This window comes from Tachysurus vachellii, chromosome 24, assembly GCF_030014155.1.
Source record: "Tachysurus vachellii isolate PV-2020 chromosome 24, HZAU_Pvac_v1, whole genome shotgun sequence".
NCBI lineage: Eukaryota > Metazoa > Chordata > Actinopteri > Siluriformes > Bagridae > Tachysurus > Tachysurus vachellii.
In genome coordinates this window covers 1,314,615-1,338,509 of record NC_083483.1, presented here as the reverse complement: position 1 = coordinate 1,338,509, position 23,895 = coordinate 1,314,615, and the positions used below count along the sequence as shown (strand labels likewise).

At 35.8% G+C, this 23,895-nt stretch overlaps 2 protein-coding genes across 2 annotated transcripts; one reads left to right on the top strand and one right to left on the bottom strand.

The window, feature by feature from the left end:
• Positions 1-9,681: 9,681 nt before the first annotated feature.
• On the top strand, positions 9,682-12,895 carry LOC132839882 (interferon-induced protein 44-like). Its single transcript, XM_060861110.1, has 7 exons — positions 9,682-9,705; positions 9,799-9,905; positions 10,404-10,437; positions 10,650-10,845; positions 11,570-11,719; positions 11,878-11,961; positions 12,713-12,895. Exons 2-7 carry the CDS (start codon positions 9,812-9,814, stop codon positions 12,893-12,895), a joined length of 741 nt encoding a protein of 246 aa, XP_060717093.1. The 5' UTR covers positions 9,682-9,705; positions 9,799-9,811.
• Positions 12,896-17,665: 4,770 nt separating this feature from the next.
• LOC132839356 (interferon-induced protein 44-like) lies at positions 17,666-20,254 on the bottom strand. Its single transcript, XM_060860293.1, has 4 exons — positions 19,955-20,254; positions 19,442-19,588; positions 18,933-19,104; positions 17,666-18,491 (listed from the first exon to the last, which is right to left on the bottom strand). The coding sequence occupies exons 1-4, from the start codon at positions 20,081-20,083 to the stop codon at positions 18,328-18,330; spliced, it is 612 nt and encodes a 203-aa protein (XP_060716276.1). The 5' UTR covers positions 20,084-20,254; the 3' UTR covers positions 17,666-18,327.
• Between the last annotated feature and the right edge of the window lie 3,641 nt (positions 20,255-23,895).

Below are 23,895 nucleotides of genomic sequence, written 5' to 3'. Positions count from 1 at the left end.
TATATATATATATATATATATATATATATATATATATATATGTATGTATTTACCAAGAAAAATGTTTGCCTTGACCTGCAGAGTGGGGTGTGTTTTTCTTTAAATCAGTCCTGATTGACACTTTGCCAGAATTTTCTCATTGACTTGGTTTTCATGACACTACGTTGTCTAATAATTTTCAGGCATTTAAATTACACACAGATCACTGCTACTGAACTAATGACGTGACCTCTGACCAAACTAATTTAGTTTCACAACAACAACGATGATGTATATAATCAAACCCTTTACTATATTTTTGGTATATTTTCTTGCAAACCATGCAGATTTGTCATATGTAGATACAGCGGGGTGAAAGTGTTAAAGTGTTGCGATAACTTGCAAGGAGTCTGTTACAGCTCTGTGGGGGAATTTTGGTCCACTCATTTTTACAGAATTGTTGTAATTCAGCCACATTGAAGGGTTTTCGAGCATGAACCACCTTTTTAAGGTCATGCTACAGCATCTCAGTAGGATTCAGGTAAGGACTTTGACCATGATGTTATTTTTCTGAATTGAAATGTAATGACAATAAAGTTGAATCTAATCTAATGGCTCTCACTGTGGTTTGCTGGAGTCCCAAAGCTTTATAAACTGCATCATAACCTTTTCCAGACTGATAGAGTCTCATTTGTTCCTGAATTTCTTTGGATCTCAGCATCTCTTATTTAAGTGATTTCTTGATTGCAGACAGGTGAGGCAGTAATCAGACCTGGGTGTGGCTAGAGAAATTGAACTGAGGTGTGATAAACCAAAGTTATGTTATGTTTTAAGAGGGGCAAACACTTTTTCTCACCACTGTATATGGAATATAAAGCCTGATTTCAGTAAAACAAAACATTACTGAATTGATTATGCATTTCCAGTCAGTGTTTCTCCAAGGTTGCTTGAAGTCTGTATGCAAAAAAAATGAACACTTTTTTAATGATTTCTTTCTTCTATTTTTCTTTTCTTTCTTTTTTCTATCTCTATTAATCTTACTAGTTTAGGATTAATGACTTTGCCTAAGGAATACCATCACTGGTTATTTAAATATAGAATCTTATCCTCAAGCTTTTATCTGCAAACAGTTTATCCTGAAATTTAAGAAAAGGGCTGCCAACATTTGAGTTCAGCTTAGAGTGAGATTTTGGGGGCGGGGCTATGGTTATGGGGGGCTTATGTCTGGTCTCTCTGCGCATTGCTTTGCGAGATCATGCGGCGCAATTTATTTCCCTCATGGCTGCACGAGTCTGCGTGAGAATATGGGGGTGTGGCGTGAGAGGAGGACAATTGGGTCAATTGCGTGAGTCTCACGCTGAATGCGTGAGAGTTGGCAGCCTTGTTTAAGAAGACTGAAAACTGTATGAGAATGAAAAACATATGAGAATTTGCCTTCAGTGAAAATTTAGTCTTCAGTGTCAGTGTAAAGTTGATCCACTGTCACAACAGTCATGGGTAGCTCTCCACCAAGCTAGTGGGCACCTGCTAATGAGTTTTTAACTCTTACTCAGTGGTCATGCCCAGAATCACTAACAAGGTCTCTAGTCCTTAACATAGATTTCTTTATGGGTGATCCAGGAACTTTTAGAACTGTTACAAGAGCTCAGTTTGCCTCAATTTGGTAAAGTTCCTGTAAACCCTGACTCACAAAGATGTTATGTTTGATATGTCTAGTTAATGTCACCTTTAGTGCACATAAGATAGGAAGACAAAAATGAAAGTAATACAAGTTGAACCACAATTTTGTACGTGCATGCAATGTCAGGTATGTACCAGACCAAACCCTTTGCTTTTCACTAGACCATATAAAAGAACCCTGGTGTGGATTTTTTAATATATATGTAACACCCCTTATCATGATTGATTTAAATACATCTAGTTTATACCTGTCATACAATTACTCTAACTTCCTCGAGTATATTATATATACCTTTAACGCTAGTTCTCTTGGAGAAGTTCAAGAGTTCATCATATTCCTAATGAACATCAAATCATGGTATCATGATGTATCATAATTATCATGTATCATAAATATCACAATGATTTATTGCAAAAGAAACATTTGCTAAATTTTTAATCTATCAGCTGTTTGGTCCTTAGTAACAGTGTGCCAGATAACTGATCAGTCCACTGGTATGATGTGGCAGCAGTAATAACTGGGGTGAAGGGTGGTGTTCAGACTAATTTTGTTAGTTTTAGCTTGAATCACAGTGAGGACAGCTGCCAATGCACACGATGCTGCAAGTATTCAAAGTGGTACATATCAAACATCGGTGGATTTCGACTGTAATTATATCTTAATTCACAAAAGCCTGATTCAATTTAATTTATTGGATAAATCACAAGAGGGAGCAGAGTGCTTGTAAATATCTTGTATTTATGTAGCATTAAGTAGAATACTGAAAGGCAGTTGACAATATATCCTTTAGAACATCAGTACAATTTATCCATTTTTATTTACACAGGCCATTCAGATTCGTGTTCAGTCCCAGGTCAGTTTGTGAATTGACTGCTGCAGCTCACTTCAGGTCTCCATCTGAGCAACATTTGATCTCTTCAAATGATCCAAAATGCAGCTGCATAAATTATTGTCGGTCTTCTACAGTTCTCCCAAACAATCCCATTAGGCTGCCCACATCAGGTATAAACCACTGGTGATTGTCTACGAAGCCAGAAACAGACCAGAACCCCCTTTTCACATAGAACTTATCACACCTCTAGAACTGCTTCATTGGTCCCAGGATATAAGGAAGACAAAATTCTGTGGTGTCTTTATGCTTATCTTATAATATTACTTCCCAAAATACTTTTTAGACTGATAGAATTCTTAGCCTGTGACTAGTGAACTAGTATAATGATTTATTGATGGAGACTTCACTGCACTACTGAAAGTCTCTCCGTACAAGGGGATCGCCCAAATGCTATAAAATGTAAATATAAATAAATACATACAGTATGTAATAAAGAAGTATACTATTTCTATATTCAATTTTCATATGAAAAAATTCTTGTATTTTATTCAGTTCTATTTAAGTTCAGTCCTTTTTGTTAAATGTGCTTTCTTGCAGTTGCAAAAGAATGTGCTCACAACAGTAGTATTTTTAAAGTAATCAATTATAAGCTCCATTTCACTCTATCAGATGTTCTATTCAAATCAAATTTATTTGTACAGCGCTTTTTACAATTGACATCATCTCAAAGCAGCTGAACCGAACATAACCATAGAACAAAAGGTTATTATAAAGAATAATATAAAGATAAAATACATGTTAATAGATAATAATAGATGTTAATATGCACCAGGTTTAAACAGTCAGATTGACTTAATTGATGTGATGCCTTTATCTGTGTAAAAGACCTTACTACTAGAGCCAGGGCCTTTTTCAATAGACCTCAAGACAAGTAGAAATTAACTTCTAAAGGAGCTGGAGACATCAGGTACCAAACAGGAGTTGGCAGGACTTCACGGTAATTATTATTTATAACATTTCTACTGTTTTGTTTGTTTACATTAATGACACATTAATGGCACAATTGTTCATATTTTGGTGATGCTATAATAATGAATAAGAAAAAACAACACAGCTTTAAACCCCATTAAAAAAATAAACCAAATATTATAGAGAAAAAAGTAGATAAAAAAAACTGTTAATCATGGTCAAATATGACATCACTGATAAAGTCATTATTATTATTGTTTTTTTTTTAATGTCCACAAAAAGTGGTTATCAAGCAGGATGTAATAGAAGATATCATTTTTCTCAAATACTGAAACACTGAATGTATGAATAACATTCAAAATAACAGTGAGCTGTAGCATAAACAGATGAGAGACTTAAATTTAATAAAAGCCAATTAAATATGCTCTTAATTAGTCTACACTAGTAATCCCAGTCACAAATTACAATTTTATGACTTTGTGATTGTAGTTATAGTTGAAGTAGTTAATCATGATTAATATATGAGCTACATAAAGATTTGATGAAAATAAAGACCTAGGGTTTTAGCAGATACTCAGATGTTACCCTCTTCAAAGTAATCCTTAACAAATCCTACAATTGCCTTCAATGCAGAGAGAATAAGGACATCTTTTTTGACATCTATTTCAGTCTCCTCATAATAGTTGCTCACTGGGAAGATGTATTTCAGTGCTGGACCAACTCGGTGGCTACATAACTGCATCTAGACATATAGAAATTACAAACAGTCAGAAGAATGCTAACAAAAATTTCTATTTGCACAAAAACAGCAGAAAACAAGATCAAATTTGTATTGATTACAAGAAAAATAAAAAAAACTTTAAACAAAAGTAGGAAAATATGTGTAAGAAGTAAAAACCTTTTCTTTGATTTTCCGGCTATTGTAAACCTCAGCTAGATCATTTGTAACCAGTGGGCAGAGAGCAGCATCAATTTTTGTCATCAGAACCACATGAGGGATGCCTGGGGTTTACAGATAAGTTAAAGAAAGCTGTCAGGGTGCACAGAGGATACAGAGACACTAGTCAGAGAAGAGGTGAGATTAATCCTGACACACAAGGGAAATCAGTGATGAGTGGCAGGACGTGGGCGAAGACAAGACATAAATAAAAAAAAAAAAACACATGTAGAAACATGAAAGCATGGAACAGAAGTGGGTTAACAAGTGTGTGTTGTGCTGTGGGCTGCTGCACAACTCGGCTTTCATCGCTTTGTGTAAAGGAAAGGTTTGAGGAACAATATGTATTCACTGAACACATCTCATGCAGGGTTTAACCTTGTCCTGGAACAGGGCTTGGGAGTCTGCCACGTTTGCTTCGGCAGGGGGCGCTAAAGTGTAAATTTCACAAGGAAATACAATATACGAAAGTTTTAATAAAATAAATCAGGAACTAAACTGGAAAGAGGTGAAATTAATCCTGAACCATGATGATCAGCGATAAGACAGAGCAGAGAAAAGATATGAACCAAAACACAATGTGTAAAAGGAAAAAAGCAATAAAAATATGGAACAGAAGCTGAATCGAGTGACGTAATGATGTGTGCTGCTCAGCTCAGCTCACAGCACTCAGTGTGAAGTAGAGATTCAGACCTAAGCAATGTTTTATTTTTATTTATTTAAATGCATCTGTGAAAAGCGCTAACATTCAACAACGCATTCATGCCAGAAAACTTCAGACAGACAAATTAGCTGAAATCCCAAAATACCTCATAAAGTTGGCGGCATCAAAAACAGCAGGAAAGTAATACTGAATGGGAAATTAAATATATTCTTAATGAATGCATTTATGAAGGTTTTAATAATGTTCTTCTTTATTTTCAGTTGGCCCCTAGTTTTCTGAAAAGTTTTCTGAAAGCAACTACAGTCCTTTTTATATAAACTTGAAAGCTTTTACATTTTATGAGAATAGAAACAAACAAACAAACAAATATCTTCTACAAAAAATACACACTAACTATTAAATACAATCAATCCAGAAAAAACAAGGAATATAATAATATAACGAATGTAATATTCTTACATATATTATAACACATCATTTAGTAACTCACCCAATCTGAGGGCAGATTTTCTGACAGTTTGCATCTTCTGAATCATCTCATCCTCCATTAAGGAGATTTTGTTTGCAGGCACTACACTCACCAAACAGTGAACTTTGTCATTCAGACTGGGTTCATGTATGTAGTTTGGATCAGCATCAGTCAGTGGAGAAGCAGGATTAAACTGAGGACAAAGAAAAGAACAGTAAAATTGCTCAAGGGCACCTCAGTCATGGTATTGCCGGACAGAGACTTGAACCCACAGCCTTAGGGTTAGGTGTCAAACTCTCTGGCACACTATCTGGCACACCGTTACAAAGGACCAAACATCTGATAGATTTAAAATTTAGCAAATGTTCCTTTTGCAATAAATCATTGTGATATTTATTAGTTATGATACATGATACCATGATTTGATATTCATTAGGAATATAATGAACTCTTGAACTTCTCCAAGAGAACTAGCGTTAAAGGTAAATATAATATACTCGAGGAAGTTAGAGTAATTGTATGACAGGTATAAACTAGATGTATTTAAATCAATCATGATAAGGTGTGCTGTTATATTAAAAAGTCCACACCAAGGTGGTTTTATATGGCCTAGTGAGAAGCAGAGGGTTCGGTCTGGTACATACCTGACATTGCATGCATGCAAAATTGTGGTTCAACTTGTATTACTTTCATTTTTGTCTTCCAATCTTATGTACACTGAAGGTGACATTAACTAGACATATCAAACATAACATCTTTGTGAGTCAGGGTTTACAGGAACTTTATCAAATTGAGGCAAATTGAGTTTTTAAATTGCACACATTAAGGAAAACATTTATCCCCCAAAAAAACAAACGAAAAAAAGTTGACACTCAGTAGTGGCTTCATCAAAGACAGCAGTTGCAGTGGTTTAGTGTTTACTTCCTGTATTTCTAGAAATTTTTGATAAACACCTGAGCATTTTACCAGCCAGTTATTGTAACAGTTCTAAAAGTTCCTGGATCACCAATAAAGAAATCTATGTAAAGGACTAGAGACCTTCTTAGTGATACTGGACATGACAACTGAGTAAGAGTTAAAAATTCATTAGCAGGTGCCCATTGGCTTGTTCTGCTCAAAAGTCCCACTAGTGGTAGCTTTGCAGTCTTTGGGCAGCTTGGCATTGATCCCCGACTCATCAGTAACCCACATCTGAAATTCACAAAATTCACATTTTGCCAGAAGACTTCAGAACAGGGGAGTTTATACTTTGCTGGGCCTCTGTAACAGGACATGTGTATATAGCTGATAAAACATACATTTCTGCTTGTAATAAATAAGTGTATTCATTGCTCTCGTTCCCCATTTGTACAGCCTTGGGATTTGCCTAATGCAGTGTCCGCAACTAGATTTAAACATAGGGACATTTTAGAATTCCAGTCAGATGTCAGCTGTTTGTAACGTAGCTGTGAAATGTGGCACCAATTGACAGACAAGTTAAAATATGATATAGAAGATTGTAAAAACAAGGAGAATGTGTAACTAATATGTCAGTAATTATCTAATGGGCTTATCAGTCACTTGAATATTTTGTTTCATCTATCGTTTCAAACGATCGTTACCAGGGAGGAAATGCTGGATATTCTGGACTAACCAGAACGTGTTTATGCACCTACTGATTCATCCAGTCAGCAAGGTGGTATAACGTCCACACAAGAAAACATGAACAGATTAGAAAATAAAAAGCCAAAAAATAAATGTTACTTTTTGCTGTTTGGATGTTACCTTAATAGAAGTACATCTTTTTGTCAGAGGTCAGTTTATCAACAAAATACATTCAGTTTACAGTAAATCGAGCTTTTTCAAGGTGTGTGAGTGTGTGTGTTATATGGAGAGACTGGGAAGGTTGTAACGGGGTTAATGTTGCAACCCTCCCAAAAGTTAAGTCAAGTCATGATGAAATGATGGAGAGAAAGAAGGTAGATATACTGTGTGTGCAGGAAACCAGGTGAAATGGGAGCAAGGTTTGTAGTATTGAAGAGGGATACAGACTGTTTTATTATGGTGTGGATAGGAAGAGAAATGGGGTAGTCCTGATCATGAAGCATGAGTTTGTGAGGAATGTTTTAGAGGTGAAAAGAGTTTCAGACAGGGTCATCAGTTTGAAGTTAGAATGTGGTGTTGTCAGTGGTTATGCTCAACAAGTAGGCCAAGTCAAGTCAAGTCAAGAAGCTTTTATTTTCATTTCAGCCATATATAGCTGTTGCAGTACACAGCAGGGGCGTAGATTACGCGGGGGACGCGGGGGACATGTCCCCCGCACTTTTTATAAAATGTAAATTCGTCCCCCTCACTTTTTTAGTGGAGAGTTGTGTTCACCACATGTTGAGGTTTTAATGGAGAAATGTATATAAATGCAGAGTGATTTAAAATTCAAAGAGACAAGAAAGTTTAAGATAGTCTATACATGACGTTCACGGCAATCAGTCACTCACTTGTCACGTCATCATCACGCGCCCTCAGTACTGTAGCTCGAGTCACACCCGCGGTCCAGCATTCGGTTACGATGAGCTCAAAGTGGCAAAAAACGCTTCACTCCTTTTTTATAAAAATGTCAAGCAGTGTAAGTTGGCATACGGTATCTGAATTGTGTTGCACAATGTTTAGTAACTCTGCCTGTTGCTCTTGTTGAATAATTAGCAAGTTTTAATTTAAAGAATTATAAGGAAAAATAGCTGCTTTGACAAACGTTATATAAACTCTTTTATAACGTCTTTTGTTTTAACAAGTGTGTTATCAAAACCCTTCAAATAAGAATAAAGATAATGTTGAACTGAGATTTTACAGCATGTCACTCTGCCAATTCTACATAATATCAAGTATGTGTCACTGTATGTACACAACAGAGACGAGGACGACGAATAGTGACATTAAAGATGTCATTTTAATAATAAGGAGCAGGTAAATAAGGTAAAAAGATGTCCTTTTAAGGGTACTGTCCCAGTAGCAAGTATTTCTTTCTTTCTGTTTTATAATCATATATAATCATAACGCATATAAAGCATGATTTAAAAAAATCATGATTAAAAATAAAACCTGTCATTTACACAACGGTTAACTGAAAAAAAAAACAGATAACACTAGACATTTTGTCCCCCCCCACTTTTTAAATGATGGCTACGCCCCTGGTACACAGTGACATGAGACAATGTTTCTCCAGGACCAGGGAGCTACATAGAACAAAGACAGGGCTATAAGGACTTAGTAAGTTAGTCCTAGACACATAAAGTGCAACTGTGCAACCTGGTGTGCAACAAAGTGCAGGACAAGACAAACAAGACAATACACAAAAACTGCGCCGACCAGTGTAAATACTGCATGTTAAAACAATATTGCTTGTGCAGAAATACTGGAATAAACACAGTATTATAGCACAGGTACCTGAGATATTGTATTATTATAAAGTATTGTGCAAGACAGCAATAAAAAAAAAGTACTAAACTGTGGCTTTATTTCTCTACAGTTTCCTACACATTTATAAACATATGATTCACTGAGATTTTCTGCGCAGGATGTGAACAACATTCAGTTCAAAATCAACAAAATATGTAAAAGTCAATGTGGTGAACACGTGTAAGTGATGTTAATTTTCTGTACCTGTAGCTCCTACAGTACTGCAAACCACAACCCAGGTTTACATCAACACACCTGTGCTAATATGTTATTAACTAGAATAGTCACAAAACCCACACTGGAGTTCAACTGAATTTATAATGAATGTGTAGAATTGTTTCTATGGTGATGTTTACTGTAAGGAGATTATTTTACATTTATAGAAGTGCATTTTAAGCATTTTATCACTTCCGTCAGGTATCAGGTGTGTGTGGGGGGTGGCTATATAAACTTATGTTCACTTTCTATTTCCATGAAATGCCTCCATTTGAAAGAATGCACAAAGAGAAAATAGATAGGCTAGGAGGAGGAGGAGGAGGAGCCCCCAACTGATGCTATATACAGTAACTGGCACTGCGGAAAGCTGCAGTAAATCTGTGCAGCCATAAACCGTGAGTATTTCTGAGAGAAAATATACCACTTCTGGTTATATGCTGGTTAGAATATTTTCAACTTTTAAATGTCGGTGTGTGTTTGTTTGTGTGTATAAAAGCAGAGACTTGGAAAGCTCTTCTAACAGTGTGTGAGTAGCTGTGAGTATTTCTTTTTTTTTTCTTTCTTTCTTTTTTTTTTTTTAAATCTAACATGAAACATCTATTTCTACTTTTCACCTCAGGATTGATCATAAAATGGGAGCGTCTGAGTCCACACCTGTTCAACCCTCCCCAACAAGAATCTACCACAGTTATACACCACCATCACCACCACCACCTCCTCCACCAGGTGAGCGTAGTGACCACACCTCAATCCAATGCTCATTGTGTATCTGCCTGATCTTACCAAGCTGTTCATCCTGTACACTGATATTCTGGATTTGATCTTGCTTTGCTACCTATTCTTGTATTTTGGATTTTCCCAGTTTGTGTGGTTTGCTCATCCCCTGACTGTTGCCTGTTTCCTGTTTGCACGTCTTGCCTCACAATTTGGAGTTGCCAGTTCTTTTAATAGCTGAACTCCCGTCTACATCAGTCTAGCTTTCCTTACAGTAGGAATGTGTAACTCACAAGTGAATGAACAGGTTTAACACCACACACCCGTTTGTTGATTATTTCTATTGAATAGTTTAAAATGATCCATTTATAACAGGTTCTCTCTGCTGTAAATGAGAACTCCTTGGTATACATCTAACAATGTGCATTTTCCTGGACTTGCCCATGTACAGGTTTGCTATATTTCACAGACAATTGCAAAAATGTAACTTTTCTTTTTGTTTCTTTTCAGAATATGATACGCCATGGAGGAAAATGCCTTGGGGGTAGGTTTTATTAAAGCAATGGAGCTTTTGTTTATGAGCAATTCTGCTCATATTTCAGCCTCAAAACTTATCAAATGTCTTCAACACATTTATAAATTTATACTTAAATATCAACATATAGTCAATTTAATTTTTAAAAGTTTTTTTTTCTTCAAATCACTAACTGTGAGTAAATTGTAGTTTGTTTTTTTGTGACTTTTTGTATGTAATAGGAAAAAAGACGCTTTAGAAGAGAAACTGAGGAACTTTAAGCTCAACACTACTGATGTTAAGTTTGTCAGGATTCTGATCGTTGGTGAAGTTGGAGCAGGAAAGTCCAGCTTTATAAATACAATCAATGATGCTTTCCAAGAGCGAATCACCTCTGGGGCACTTGCTGGAACATGTGGAACCAGTTTCACAAAAAAGGTAATACAACATGCTCAATGATTTGATTGTAAATTTCAATCAAATAAACCACAGTTTTGTTTAAATTAAAGTCATCTCACATTTATAGACAAAAATATTTTATATTTTTTATATTAAGTGTGAAGAGAGACAAAACCTGGACCTTTTGAAAACGATCATTCAACGACATCCCATGCATTAAAAAAGCACTGTTCTTTTTTGCTTTAGTGCAGAAACCTGGATATTTGGAACTGCACAGTTTAAAAAGAATCATTTAAAAGCAAAACCCACCCAAATGAGCCCAGAATCAGCTATATGTGCAGACTCAAATATGCAAAAAGGTTATATGGAGCTTTAACAAATATGACATTAGTGTGAATAGGGTTTCATTCTATCTGAGTGGAACCTTTGTGTGTTCTCAACCTCAGTAGAGTTCTGTAGTCAGGTGAGGATACAGCACCTTTTAAACAGTTATTTTAAACAAGAAATCTTTTTCAGTTTAATTGACTCTTAAACTTGGGTAAAAAATAGCAAATGAAAGAAATCTAATTCATTCTCCAAACAGACAACTAGGTGTAAAGGCACCACAAGGTGTCAGCCTCAGCACCTAAAGAGGCACAGCATTGTACAGTTCAATATTATGTTTAACTTTCAGGATGTTTGGATTTTCAGGATTATTTCATCTTAAGTAAAAAAAAAAAAAAATTGCAATAAATGGTATACAATTTGTGTCTTTGTCTTTCAGTATCAAACTCATCATATCAAAGGGAAGGATGGCTCCCGTTTGCCTTTTGTCTTCAATGATATCATGGGACTTGAACGTGAAGGTGGCAAAGGCATATGTGTAGATGACATTATCTCAGCCTTAAAGGGGCTAATTGAGGAAGGATACAACGTGAGGACATTCAACTTTCACAATGAGATAAAACAATAACTTTCAGACTTTTTACAATGTATATTGTTAGTATATTGTATTAGGTTCATAGTACAACTGATTTTCTGTAGCAATTAACCCAAATTGAACTGAAGATTTATTCTTTCACCAATTTTCAGTTTAATCCTCTTCATCCTGCATCTGGGAAAGACTCCAAAAACAATCCCAGGGTTTCTGACCAAACCTTCTGCCTGGTCAACGGTGTAATTACAACGGGTGTAATATAAGTTCTATACTAAATGTAACTAATTAATAAAACTTAAAAAAAATGAAATCATGACAAATTGTTGTGATATAAGAATTACACACTGGAGTGATCTTCATCCTACTTTGCAGATTTGCCTCAAGTAATCATCATGACAAAAGTTGATGAAATTTGCCCACTGGTTAAAAAGGACATAAGAAAGGTGTACACCAGTAAGAAGATTAAATAAAAGGTAATTGTGTTCTTAAAGTATATGTATACTAGCACTGTAACTGATTACAAAATGTGGCATTGAAAAGATATGTTCTAACTGTATAAAAACACACAATTAGACAGTACCACTATTATTTATCTTATATATTTATAAAATGTCCATCTCACAGCATTTTGCTCTCCAGAAAATAACTGATTAATATAAACTTCCTGAAAATTCTTCCTGGAAATCATAAAGGCTTCCAAGATTCCAAGTCCAGTGAACTTTTTATTTTAAATATTAATACATAAAGTAATAATAATATTTATAAGTAATAATATTTCCTGTGAAATATTATGAGGTGACTGCTGTCAACTATAAAAAGCTTGCTAGATTATTTCACAAGGTGTCTGTTTAAGGATTTAAATAAAGTTCTGTTCTTCTGTATTTGTTCTCATTTGTGGGAAAAAAATTAATGTTTTAATAAGGTTTCTTATTTATAAATTTCTTTTAAATAAATGGTTTGTTACTGTTGTTTTTTTTTTTTTTTTTTAAGATGCAGGGGTGCAGTAATGTACTGGGGATTCCAATGAGCCACATCTTCCCTGTGAAGAATTACCACAAGGAGACTGACACAAGTGATGACATGGATGTTCTGATCCTCAAGGCACTTGATCAGATTGTGAATCTTGCCAATGATCAGCTGGAAAACCAAACCTCTTGTGAAAAATGGGAGTGAAGACTTTTTTCACTTTTACACTCATGAGAAGAGTCAACATAGTGAAAAAAAAATTAATCAGCAAGAAATTGTACAATACGTCAAATCAAAGGATGAAGGGCAATAATAGAGAGACATAAAGAATCGTTTCACAGATAATCTGTAATTTAAGCTCATTTTCTCTACTTTAATCATACCTGGTTTGTGATTATTAATATTTGCTTTGTACATTGTACTTTTATTTAAATAAAATACAATACAATGTTCAGTTATTATTATGTTTGATCCTACTTATATTTAAGATCAATAACATTACACAAAACATGTCATTATATTTACACGTAACTATCATCCTATTTCATAGTTATTACATAACTATTTAGGCCCAAAAAATTAATCATATTTCATTAATGAACAAAGTTTCTGAAATTATTTACTCGCTATTAATTAAGCCCTGGAGAAATAGTGCTAGGCCTTAAGAAGTACACTTATGTAAGAACACCACCAGGGGAAAGACAAAGTTTTATGCCAGATGGGCTTGACCCTGGGGCTGGAGAATTGAGAGTCCAAAATGCAGCCCAGTAAGCTACCAAACCAAAACATACAAAGAAGTGTAAAGTGAACAAATGATGAGAAAGGACTTTCTCATAAAGAAAGTAACATGTAAAACCCAGACAAACTCCTTGAGACAAGTGCAGAGTGACTGCAGAAACCGAATGAGATCAGCTTAAGGGTTTTTACCAAACTACTTAACTAAGCATCAAGACATGTGATGAAAGGAATAAACGCCACAAGTCCATATAAGGGCATCTACGTCTGATTGCTCCAGCTTCTTTGTCTTCAGGAAGCACTCATGGCTTAGCTTTGATCATTGGGTTTGCAGGTTGAGTTGGTGAAAGCGAAATAAGAGATTTTATCCTTCCCTTTGTCTTGTCCTCTGATATCCCCATTTTGGATTTATGAGGTCACTCTACGATTTCCCCTGTCCCAGAAAACTATATGTTGTTGTCCATATTGGGGTCTGAGGAGCTCAATGCAGTTAAGATTCGCCTGTTCTGTTTGATGATCTCTTCGAGACTTCAGACTGCATGCCACTCCCACACAGGTAACTGCCAATTTTTGCCAAATCTCCATGCCAAGGTATTGAGGTCTTGGTGGAATCCCTATTCTGCTTTGTTTTGGCCACTTCTAATTGTTTGGCCATTGTGGGGCTCAGAAACTATGGGTATGCTGCAATGTCTAGGGTTAAAGAGATGCTCTCGAGCTATCTCTCGCCTACATTGAGGAAGCCTACACTCCCTTCTTAGCCATGTAAAGCCACCTCAGCCCCTGTGGGAAGGCCAACATGGCAGCAGGCCAAGCCAGTGTTACAGCCGACCTGCCCCACCAAGCTCACTTAGAGTGGAAAGAACTAGTGTTGCAGCCCGAGCCCACACATCAAAGTCTAGGGAGGCTGGTAAGCTATCCCAAGACCAGGCCTGTCAGGCAAGAGAGCACCTTAGGTCTGTCATCACTGCCACGAAGGCCAAGAAGGAATCCTGATGCCTGATGGCTTGAGAAGGGCTCCCTAGGAGTGTCCTCCCTAGGTGGCTTCCCCCTAAATCCTGCCCTGTCAGATCTGGCATTACGGAGGTCAGTTGGGTCTACCCCCCGGTCAGCGTCTGACAGCCAGCTTGCTGCTTTATGGCACCGGGGAGATCACCACAGACAACATTTCACATAGGTATTCTGACAGAGAACAGGAAGTTCTTCAAGTTTGCTTTTGGGGTGAAGTATAGAGTATTGTGTTCTTCCTTTTGGTCTAGCCCTTTCACCACACAAACTTACAAAGTGCATGGATCCATATACTAAATTACCTGGATGACTGGCTTATTCTAGTCCCAGTCAGAGGCTATGGTGGCCAGACATCAAGATGATGTGTTTGCCCATATGAGGTCTCTATGCTCTGTGTCGGGGGTGTGGGCTTTCATCCCCTCAGGCATTGATACATGCCACGGCACTTATTTTGTAGGTTCTTCTGAAATGCTCTTATTACAGTGGATTGGCAGCAGGAGTGTTTTGCAGTTTGGCCAATCCCAGTCAATGCGGGGAGGAGACACAGCGTACGGACACCACCCTGGAAGAGGTCCGAAACAATAAAAGAGTAAACATCGTGTCAACTCATTGCTGGGTTGTTGGTTGGTGTGTCATGAAAGTTGTGTGAAGGAAGTGATTGATTCTGCTGTGTATTCCGGTGTTGCTGAGACGTTGCTATTAGAATTGTTTGTGTACATCATTGTTCTATGTATGTGGTTGGAAGAGGTAAGAAGGAGCACGCTCATACATTGTACACCACGTAGTATACTTCTCTGCCTAGGTAATGGGGCGGGCACCTTCCCCTGTATTTTAGTTAACAAGGAAAGTATAGCCTAGTTTGGATTTTGGTTTCACTTTTGTTTGTAGAGGAGCATGACTAAAATAAAGCAGTTTCAGGTAAGCAGGTTTTGATTTTCTGTTTGTTTCTTTTCTTTAGCACCGCCATTGTCCAGTCCCATCTGTTGTAGTAGTTCTAAAGCATTTTGCATATAATTGTATATATTATTGTAAATAAGATTTGCATTGTACAGCACAGCAAAGTAAAACCAACGCAAGTGTTGTGTCCACCTATGTGATTTCTGTTGTTGTTTATTTATGGTAATTTTGTATGCAACCGATTAGCCTTTTCCAACCTTTCCACAGCCATCTTGGTAATCGCCAGTTGCTGAACCTGAGAAGAACCAGTTGCGAAGGGGGGTATTCAGACCCAGCAGGCACAGCTTTTTTGATAAGGTGCTGAAGATGATTCTGTTGAATGCTGAAGTGAAGTCTGAACAGCATCCGTACATAAGTGTACATTTTGTCCAGATGTGTGAAGGCCAGATGGAGGGTCATGGCAATGGCATCGTCTGTAGTGAGGTTTAAATGACATGCAAACTGTATGGGGTCCAGTGAATTTGGCAGCACGGTCTTGATGTGACTCATGATGAGACAGGGACAATGCTGGTGGACTTTAGGCATGTAGAGACAATGGTGCTGCTCAGGGAAATGTTGAAAAAGATGCTTTTATTTAGAAGAAAAAGAACAGAAATGTGGAAGGAATTGTCTTACAATAGTGGCCCTAAGACAATGTTGCGCTCGTCACCTGTTCCTCATGTTCTCCTGATTATCAGTCCTAAATATCTTCCAGTGTTTCAGTTATTTTTGCTGAGACATTAGTTAAGTTGATGTTTTAATGTTGTTCTCTGTGTCAGGTTTCTGCTTTACTTTACTATTCCTAGTTTATTATTTACTAGTGTGTTTATCTGTGATGCCCTTTTTGATTCCTGTGAGTATATTTGAATTTATTTACTATTGTATTTTGGTTTATTTATGATGGCAGGTTTTTATGTTTCTAATAAACCATGTGTGTTTTATCCTGCAATTGGGTCTGGAACTTTGTACAGTGAGTACTTCACTAGTTCTCCTGCTAGTGACCCAGTTTTGTTCCCCACCTCTTTCGGGTCAGGGCCAAAACACAATTATCAATTTCTCCTCAAACTAAATAGGAAGTAAAAAAGTTATATTAGTAAGTAAGTTTAAAAAAAGTTTATTTTTTAGGGCAGTTGTGCAACAACTGGCTAAGGCTCTGGGTTGTTGATCGGAGGATCGGGGTTCAAGCCCCAGCACAGCCAAGCTGCCACTGCTGGGCCCTTGAGCAAGGCCCTCAACCCTCCCTGCTCCAGGGGCGCTGTATCATAGCTGCCCCTGCACTCTGACCCTAACCTCCTCAGTTGGGGTATGTGAAGAAAAGAATTCCACTGTGCTGTAATGTATATGTGGCGATAATAAAGGCTTCTATGCCCCTGTTCTGTTCTAAAGTTTATTTATATAGCACCTTTCACAAATAAAATCACAAAGTGCTTTACAAAATATAACAATAAATGATATAAATGTACATTCTTGCAAAGTAAAAAAGAGAGATTTTTAGAGACAGTAAAAAATATTAGCCCACCTAGGGCACAGGAAAAAGATATTTTACAGCACATATAATGAATATCTTAGTCATATCATTCTACACCTATTATAAATCTATGTGAACAAGTATATGTACAGCAAATATGGTTTTGATATCATAAAGGAGGAAATGAATAAATGTCCCCTAGTGTCATTTACAATTATTCTATGTGTTCTATGTGTTCTACAGTTTTAGTTTTAATACATGTAATGATAGACACACTGATGACAGAGAGGTGCGTAAAACAGTATAGATATTTATTGAAGTTTGATGAACATATAGATGAATGGATCGTTGCAGCACACACAGACACACACACATAAACACACACACATACACGGGAAAGTCACAGGAGTCCGGGTTATAGAGAATATCCTTATTTTTATGTAGAAGATCCTGGAGTGGATGGAGATGAACAGGAGATGCAATACATGATTGCAATACAATGTGACAATAAATAGTTTATTAAACATGATGGTATGTGAATAAATTCTATGAGTTAAAAATGGATTTTTAAGAAGTGAAACAAAATATACCACATCTTTATCCTCATTGGTTTGGTCACGATGTAAGAAAGTACGTACAGTATAATGAGAATGCTGGAAGTGGCATGGCTGAAGTGAAACTCGTTCTCTTGGCACTTTATTACACTTTCCCATTGTTAGCAGGATGGAAAAGCAAATTTAAGGAACTTATCAGTGTTATGTGAGAACACCGTGTCATTCAGGTGCCATCATGGTGACCATTTTGAGGATGTAATACAATGCAAAATTCAAGGGTCAAGTCAAGAAGCTTTTATTGTCATTTTAACCATATATAGCTGTTGCAGTACACAATTGAAACGTTTGGACGTCTGTTTGCTGCGATGTAAAACAATGAAGTGAAAGAGAGATGGAGGCCCTGTTTTTTAAAAGATGAAGCGAGAGTCTACTTGAATTTTGCTCACAGCTCAGCACAAATTGCAACATTTAGACAGAACAACAGCAATTATCTGAATGAAGTTGCAGCTTAATCACTTAAAGAAATTTCATTATAACACAAAATTGTGGACATTTCTGCCGATAAAAAAGCAGTATTGAGGCCATGGAAGCCATATTGTTAAATGAAACCACATTTTTAGTGATTAGTATAAAAATGACAACTATTCCTTCAACTTTTCTTATTCTTATATCAGCTATCTTTTAACATTCTCTTACTGAAACTACATTTTCCTTAGTTTATACAGTAGGTAAGCGATGGTTCTCTAGACTTAATTTTTCTGAAGAACCCTGTATTGGGCACTTCTACTGGGCTCTGTCTACTATACTTTTAATATTAATACATTTTTATTATTAATGACTATTTTCTACGCTAAGCTATAAATTCTTGAAGATTATTCAACATCTTACTTTATTTATATATCTCTCATGACTCTTCTTTTTCCATCTCTCGTTCCACATAATCATTGGCAAAATTTAGTATATCTCTCAGTGCCACACACATACACACACACATACAGTACACACACCTTCGCTTTGATCTTCCTGCTGTAGTAGGTTGTCTTTAAATCCTGGTTAACCAGCTCACACGCTTTATCCGCTTTGGTCATGATAACTTGAGGGATTCCTACAAAATGAAAACTGAATTCTTTAATGTTCAATTCATTTTCAAGCTTGGTTTCTTGTGTTTCTGCTCTAGTTAAACCCTGAACACTCAAATATACATGGGTTACATGTAATTAAGAACAATATTTGTAGATTTTATTTTGTAATTGCATTAATAAATGTGTGTAATCTTTGATAAGGTGAAGTTTCATATAAGGAGAATATTCTACAGGGGCAGGTTTCTCATTTGACAATTTAAAGTTTGTGATTTTTGTTCTACTTTGTTCTCATTCTGTCATGTTAATACTAATAATAAACTCTCACATACTCTACACACCCAACTTGTTTAATAGAGGGTCTCAAAACAATTAAAAATTTTATAACACGACCACAATAATAGGTTCAGGGCAAAGCTTTAGCAGGAAAAACAAGGAAAATCATTCAAATTAATCATTTATTTTACCAAGCAGGCTAGCATGAGCTCTAACACGCTTCATTTTTGCAAAGACGTCATCTTCCATTCTTGAGACTGAGTCCGCAGGCAGAACACACACCAGACAGTGAACTTTATCGCTCAAAGTTGGGTCCTTGTTGTATTTTGGGTCAACATTAGATATGGATTTCACAGGATTAAACTACAACAAAAAAGTTAGTTATGAATTATGAAGATTTTGCATTTGATTAGATTTATAAATTAATGAAGAATCTGATTATAACAATAAATACAATTTAGTGTCTCACAATAAAATCCTAATCCTTACTGTAGTAATATGCGATTACTTTGTTTAGAGACAAGGTTAATGATCTGCTAGAAACACTATTAGTAAAATTAAACGTAATAATAAACATATTAAAAATTTTAATTAAACATGATATTAGAATACATTAGAAAAAATACCATAACATTAGAAAAAATACCATTAGAAATGGCATTGTTGCAGTAGCAAATGACCAGAATATAAATGTACTTACCGTGTACTCATCTAAAATATGTCCCTCTAAAGCATTGATGATGTCGTCACATTTGATTCCTCCTTCTAACGGTTCAATCCCCATGATGTCCACAATCTCTAGAGGATAATGCGCACCTCTGCCCTTCTTCAGCTTGTGAATGGTAAACTAAAGTCCATTTAGACATGTTAGATGTTGTCTTTAATTCTTAATATCTGTAGTAATTAGGATTGAGAAGGCAAGTGTGTATAATTCTAATCTGCTATAAATACCGATCAACATTAAACCAAATTTACTTTAGATTAAGATAACGGCACTAATCAGAAGGAGCCATCACCAGAATTCTAATACCACGGGGTCATGCTTCTACTTCTGGGTCTTTGTATATTTATAATGTTCTTACAATTAATACAGTTTTCAGGAATAAAAAAACAAAAGTCTAGTAATTAGAATTATTGGAAACTTAATTCAAGGTTATTATTTGAAACAGTATCTTGTGTATGTCTCTGTACATAGTAATTGGTTGCTGCTTACATTTTTTGTGAAGCTTGTTCCTTGACGTGAGGAGTTTTCCAGAGCGCTCATGGCATTGCGGCCTAGTATGGCCCTCTGGACCGAGTTGATGAAGGATGATTTCCCAGCACCAACCGGTCCATACAACATGATCCTCAGGACCTCACGACTGGGATTGAATTCATTCACACAATGCAGTAGTTCATCTTTTTCACTAGGAATCAGCAGAAAGAGTTTTATTAAGAGGAGACTACAGTCATTAAGGGGCTTTTTACACCTGGTCACTTCATGCGTTTTCTGTGATCCGATAGCTACCCGATGGTAAAAAGACCGGGTCTAAATGCCCTCCGAAACGTTTTCGAGACGGATATAAATCCGATGGTTCAAACCACTTCAGGAGGTGGTCTGGGACGCATTTCAGATGAAACTGGACAGGTGTAAATGAATGTGGTTGTTCAAGCCACATACGTCAGCACTATACTCCTCCCAAACGGAAGTACGTCACTCGCAGGTGACTCACGAGTCGTGCATCGCGCCAGAAACAAATAATATGGATGACACGCAGGCACTTAGCATATACAGTTTTGTAAGTGTCCAACAAAAGCTTTGTAAAACATATAGAAACAAAAGTATATTTAAGTATATACACCAAAGCGTGTTCCATTTCAATTACCCCGGAAATGAGGTAAAATATATTAGCATTTTGGGCGGGAGTAGAAAGATCGGATCGATGTCCGATTCGCCGAGACGCATTTATGTGGCCTAATGTAAATGGAACGGTTTTAACAAATCAAATAGCTATCGGATCAGAGACAACACATGGAGTGACCAGGTGTAAAAAGGCCCTAAAAGTTGAAGTAACAACTAGAATTCAATAAATATTTAACAAATAAAACACCAGAGCTTGTGTTGTATTCTTTCTCTGCACATGTTGTAATAATCAGTGACACTCTGAATGGCCACACTGTGCCTACCACCATCTCTTGTGGGGGTTTTTTATTCACATACTTTGTTCTATTGCGCTTATGTCACTAATTTCTCTCATTTTAACAATTCCCGTTGTCTCAAAACAGCTTTACAAAAGTATAGAAACAGAAGAGAGAGGAAAAAAGAAATACATAATAATAATAATAATAATAATAATAATAATAATAATAATAATAATAATAATAATAAAAAGAAAAATTAAGAATAAAAATAAATAAATGAATAGATACAATTAAAATGTAAAATTAATGTAAAAATATTAATTTAAATTTTAAAATATTTTATATCTATCCCTATTCCTAATGAGCAATCCGGAAGCAATGGGGCAAAGAAAACTCCCTGAGATGGTATAAGGAAGAAACTTTAAGAGGAACCAGACACAGAGGCGAACCTCATCCTCATTTGGGTGACATTCTACAGTAAATAGTGTAAATGTAAATAATGTCCTTTCTACAGCAATGTATAATAGTGCAACCGAGAGCACCTGAGGAACTAATGGGTCATCATAAACTCTGAGTTCAGCACAGACCTGATTGCTGATAAACACCAGAACATACAGCTGACTGACACAACACTGGTTCAAAGCATGACATTCTTCATACACAACAATCCCATGAGACTCTGGCTGAACATGCAGATCAATCCCTGGCAGACTCCAACCAGAATTTAATGTCTCTAATGTCTTTCCACTCCTGGTACAGATCTACCTGTATGCCTTTAACACTAGTCACTATATGTATTTAATATTACACAGTGCATTTATGCCGTTCTCTGGATCTTGTTTAGCTTGACACCTACGACTGGTTGTTGTTGTTGCTGCTGTTATAATTGATAAAATTCAATAAATTTCAACACGCTAAGATGTTGTTTAATGCTGTGATGTTTAATGTGCTACCAAACATTTCACTGCAATGAATATTCTGTGTTTCTCTTTGTATTTGACACATGGAATAGGAAACAATCCATGTAATAACTTTTTGTTATTAGGTTCACTACATTGTCATTCAGTCACCAGCTTTTTCAAGTTTAAAACCAAAAATGCAGGTTGTGTTTCCTAAAGAACAGAAAGCAGAACTAAACTCCTGAGGCATTTCTCACAGTGTAAAACCTGTCACTGAGGGTACTGACTTTATTTATTTATTTACTCTGCATTTAACTCACAAAATCACTACAGAAATGATCAAATATTAGAACGAGAGCTTTAATGTAAACCTCTGACCTACTGTCTGAGCTGCTATTGTAGAAAATTAATCAAGATTATAGAATTACATTTTCTGCTAGAAATGCTTAATTATTACAGGAATACTTTTGTTTTTGTGTAACATGGTGAAAGAAAACGGGTGTTGCACTAAATATTGCCTTAGTAATAACTAAACATTGTATTTAGCTTATTTCTGTTTTTTTTGCTAATTTTCTTTCTTATATGAAACTTTATAATATATAAATACTACAGCAGCATATATTTATTTAGTTATATTTATTTTTATATTTATATCTACTGTCTGTATGTCTAAAACATAGACATATACACAGACGATGCGCTTCCCATATTTTAACACCACCAGTCACCACTAATTTATTAAGTCTTACCTTCAATCTGTTTCAATCCAAGACTTAGGGAGTTCTAAATGCAAGAACATAAATAAATGTCAGATTTAATCAAAAAGATTTCATTCTGAAAAGTTTTACCAAAAAATATAACTTTTTAAATTTGTCAAATTTGTTTAAATTTTAAGTTTGTTTAACACCTGAGATCTTTTCTTTTCTCTCAAGACTTGTTAAATGAAATTAATTTAAATGAAAGTACGTGGAATTAAAATGAAAGATTTTAAATAGAACCCCACATTCACAGACTCACATGTGTGGGAATTTTAGTTTATATTATGTTTCAAAACCAAGATTGGAAATGACTCAAACCCATTTTTTACACAGGACTCTGCAGGTTATCACTCATCAATCAAGAAATAATAACAGGATCTAATTCATGTTACGCATTTAAGTCTTCATACAGAGTAATAATAGCTTCATGGTGTGGATGGAGTACTTCATTGTTCTCTCAGATTAATTTTATTTTCAAAGTCACTTTTTACAAAAAATAACTCACCTCGTGATTGAGGAGGTCGAGTCGGATTGGAATTACTGGATCCCATTCTGTGTTACACAATCTTGTCAGAATCCTTATGTTATAAACTGGACTGCCTAATAATAATAATAATAATAATAATAATAATAATAATAATAATAATAATAATAAAGTGAACTATAATATTTTGTAATAAGGGAATAAAATCATCTGCATTGATATTAACATTGGACAAAAATAGAAAAGTCTCACTTACCTTGCAGTGTTGTGCTGAGACGCTGTGTGTTTACTGTCATCATATGGCACACACATGACTATATGTACAGTTTCACTTCCCGCATGATGAAATATCTCTTCTCCTGTTTGTTATTCGATTACAAATTAGGTCTGTCACTACAACTACTTTCGCTGAATGATATATAGTTCCATAAATAATTAATTTCATTTAAAGATCACTTTTTTCCCCTGATGTAATCATAATATACAGTAATAGCATAATAATGCAGGTGCCCCCTTTCAAAGCACAACAAACCCATAGTTCTTCGGTTTGGGAAAATACTAGTGACACCAGATTTTTAAATTAACTGTAACCAAGAATGTCCGCATTGAATAAATACACACAAAACACTGCTTTGTTTAAACAAACTTGGCTGTGGCAATATTTTAACTTATAGGCCAGTAGTCTACACGTTTTACCAAATACAGTGTCCTGCTGTTATGCCACCTCATGTTACAGCAGTAAACTGTAATGTCTACAGCAATACATTGTATATTTTACAGGAGAATAAAAAGACTGGTTTTCATACTGTATTTATAGATTGAATAACAGGTCATTAAGTAATTAAAATGATATTTCTTGTTAATTTTCAGAACACTATTGGCAAGTGGCAGT

Bases quoted from the DNA above. Each gene is read 5' to 3' on its own strand.
- LOC132839356 (XM_060860293.1), bottom strand. From the start codon at position 20,083: ATGTTGTATGGACCGGTTGGTGCTGGGAAATCATCCTTCATCAACTCG. The intron at 19,589-19,954 runs GTAAGCAGCAAC...AATGGACTTTAG, and splicing joins GAACAAGCTTCACAAAAAAT to TTTACCATTCACAAGCTGAA. The intron at 18,492-18,932 runs GTAAAATAAATG...TTCATTTTGTAG, and splicing joins AGCTCATGCTAGCCTGCTTG to GAATCCCTCAAGTTATCATG.
- LOC132839882 (XM_060861110.1), top strand. From the start codon at position 9,812: ATGGGAGCGTCTGAGTCCACACCTGTTCAACCCTCCCCAACAAGAATC. The intron at 10,846-11,569 runs GTAATACAACAT...TTTGTCTTTCAG, and splicing joins GAACCAGTTTCACAAAAAAG to TATCAAACTCATCATATCAA. The intron at 11,720-11,877 runs GTGAGGACATTC...ACCAATTTTCAG, and splicing joins TAATTGAGGAAGGATACAAC to TTTAATCCTCTTCATCCTGC.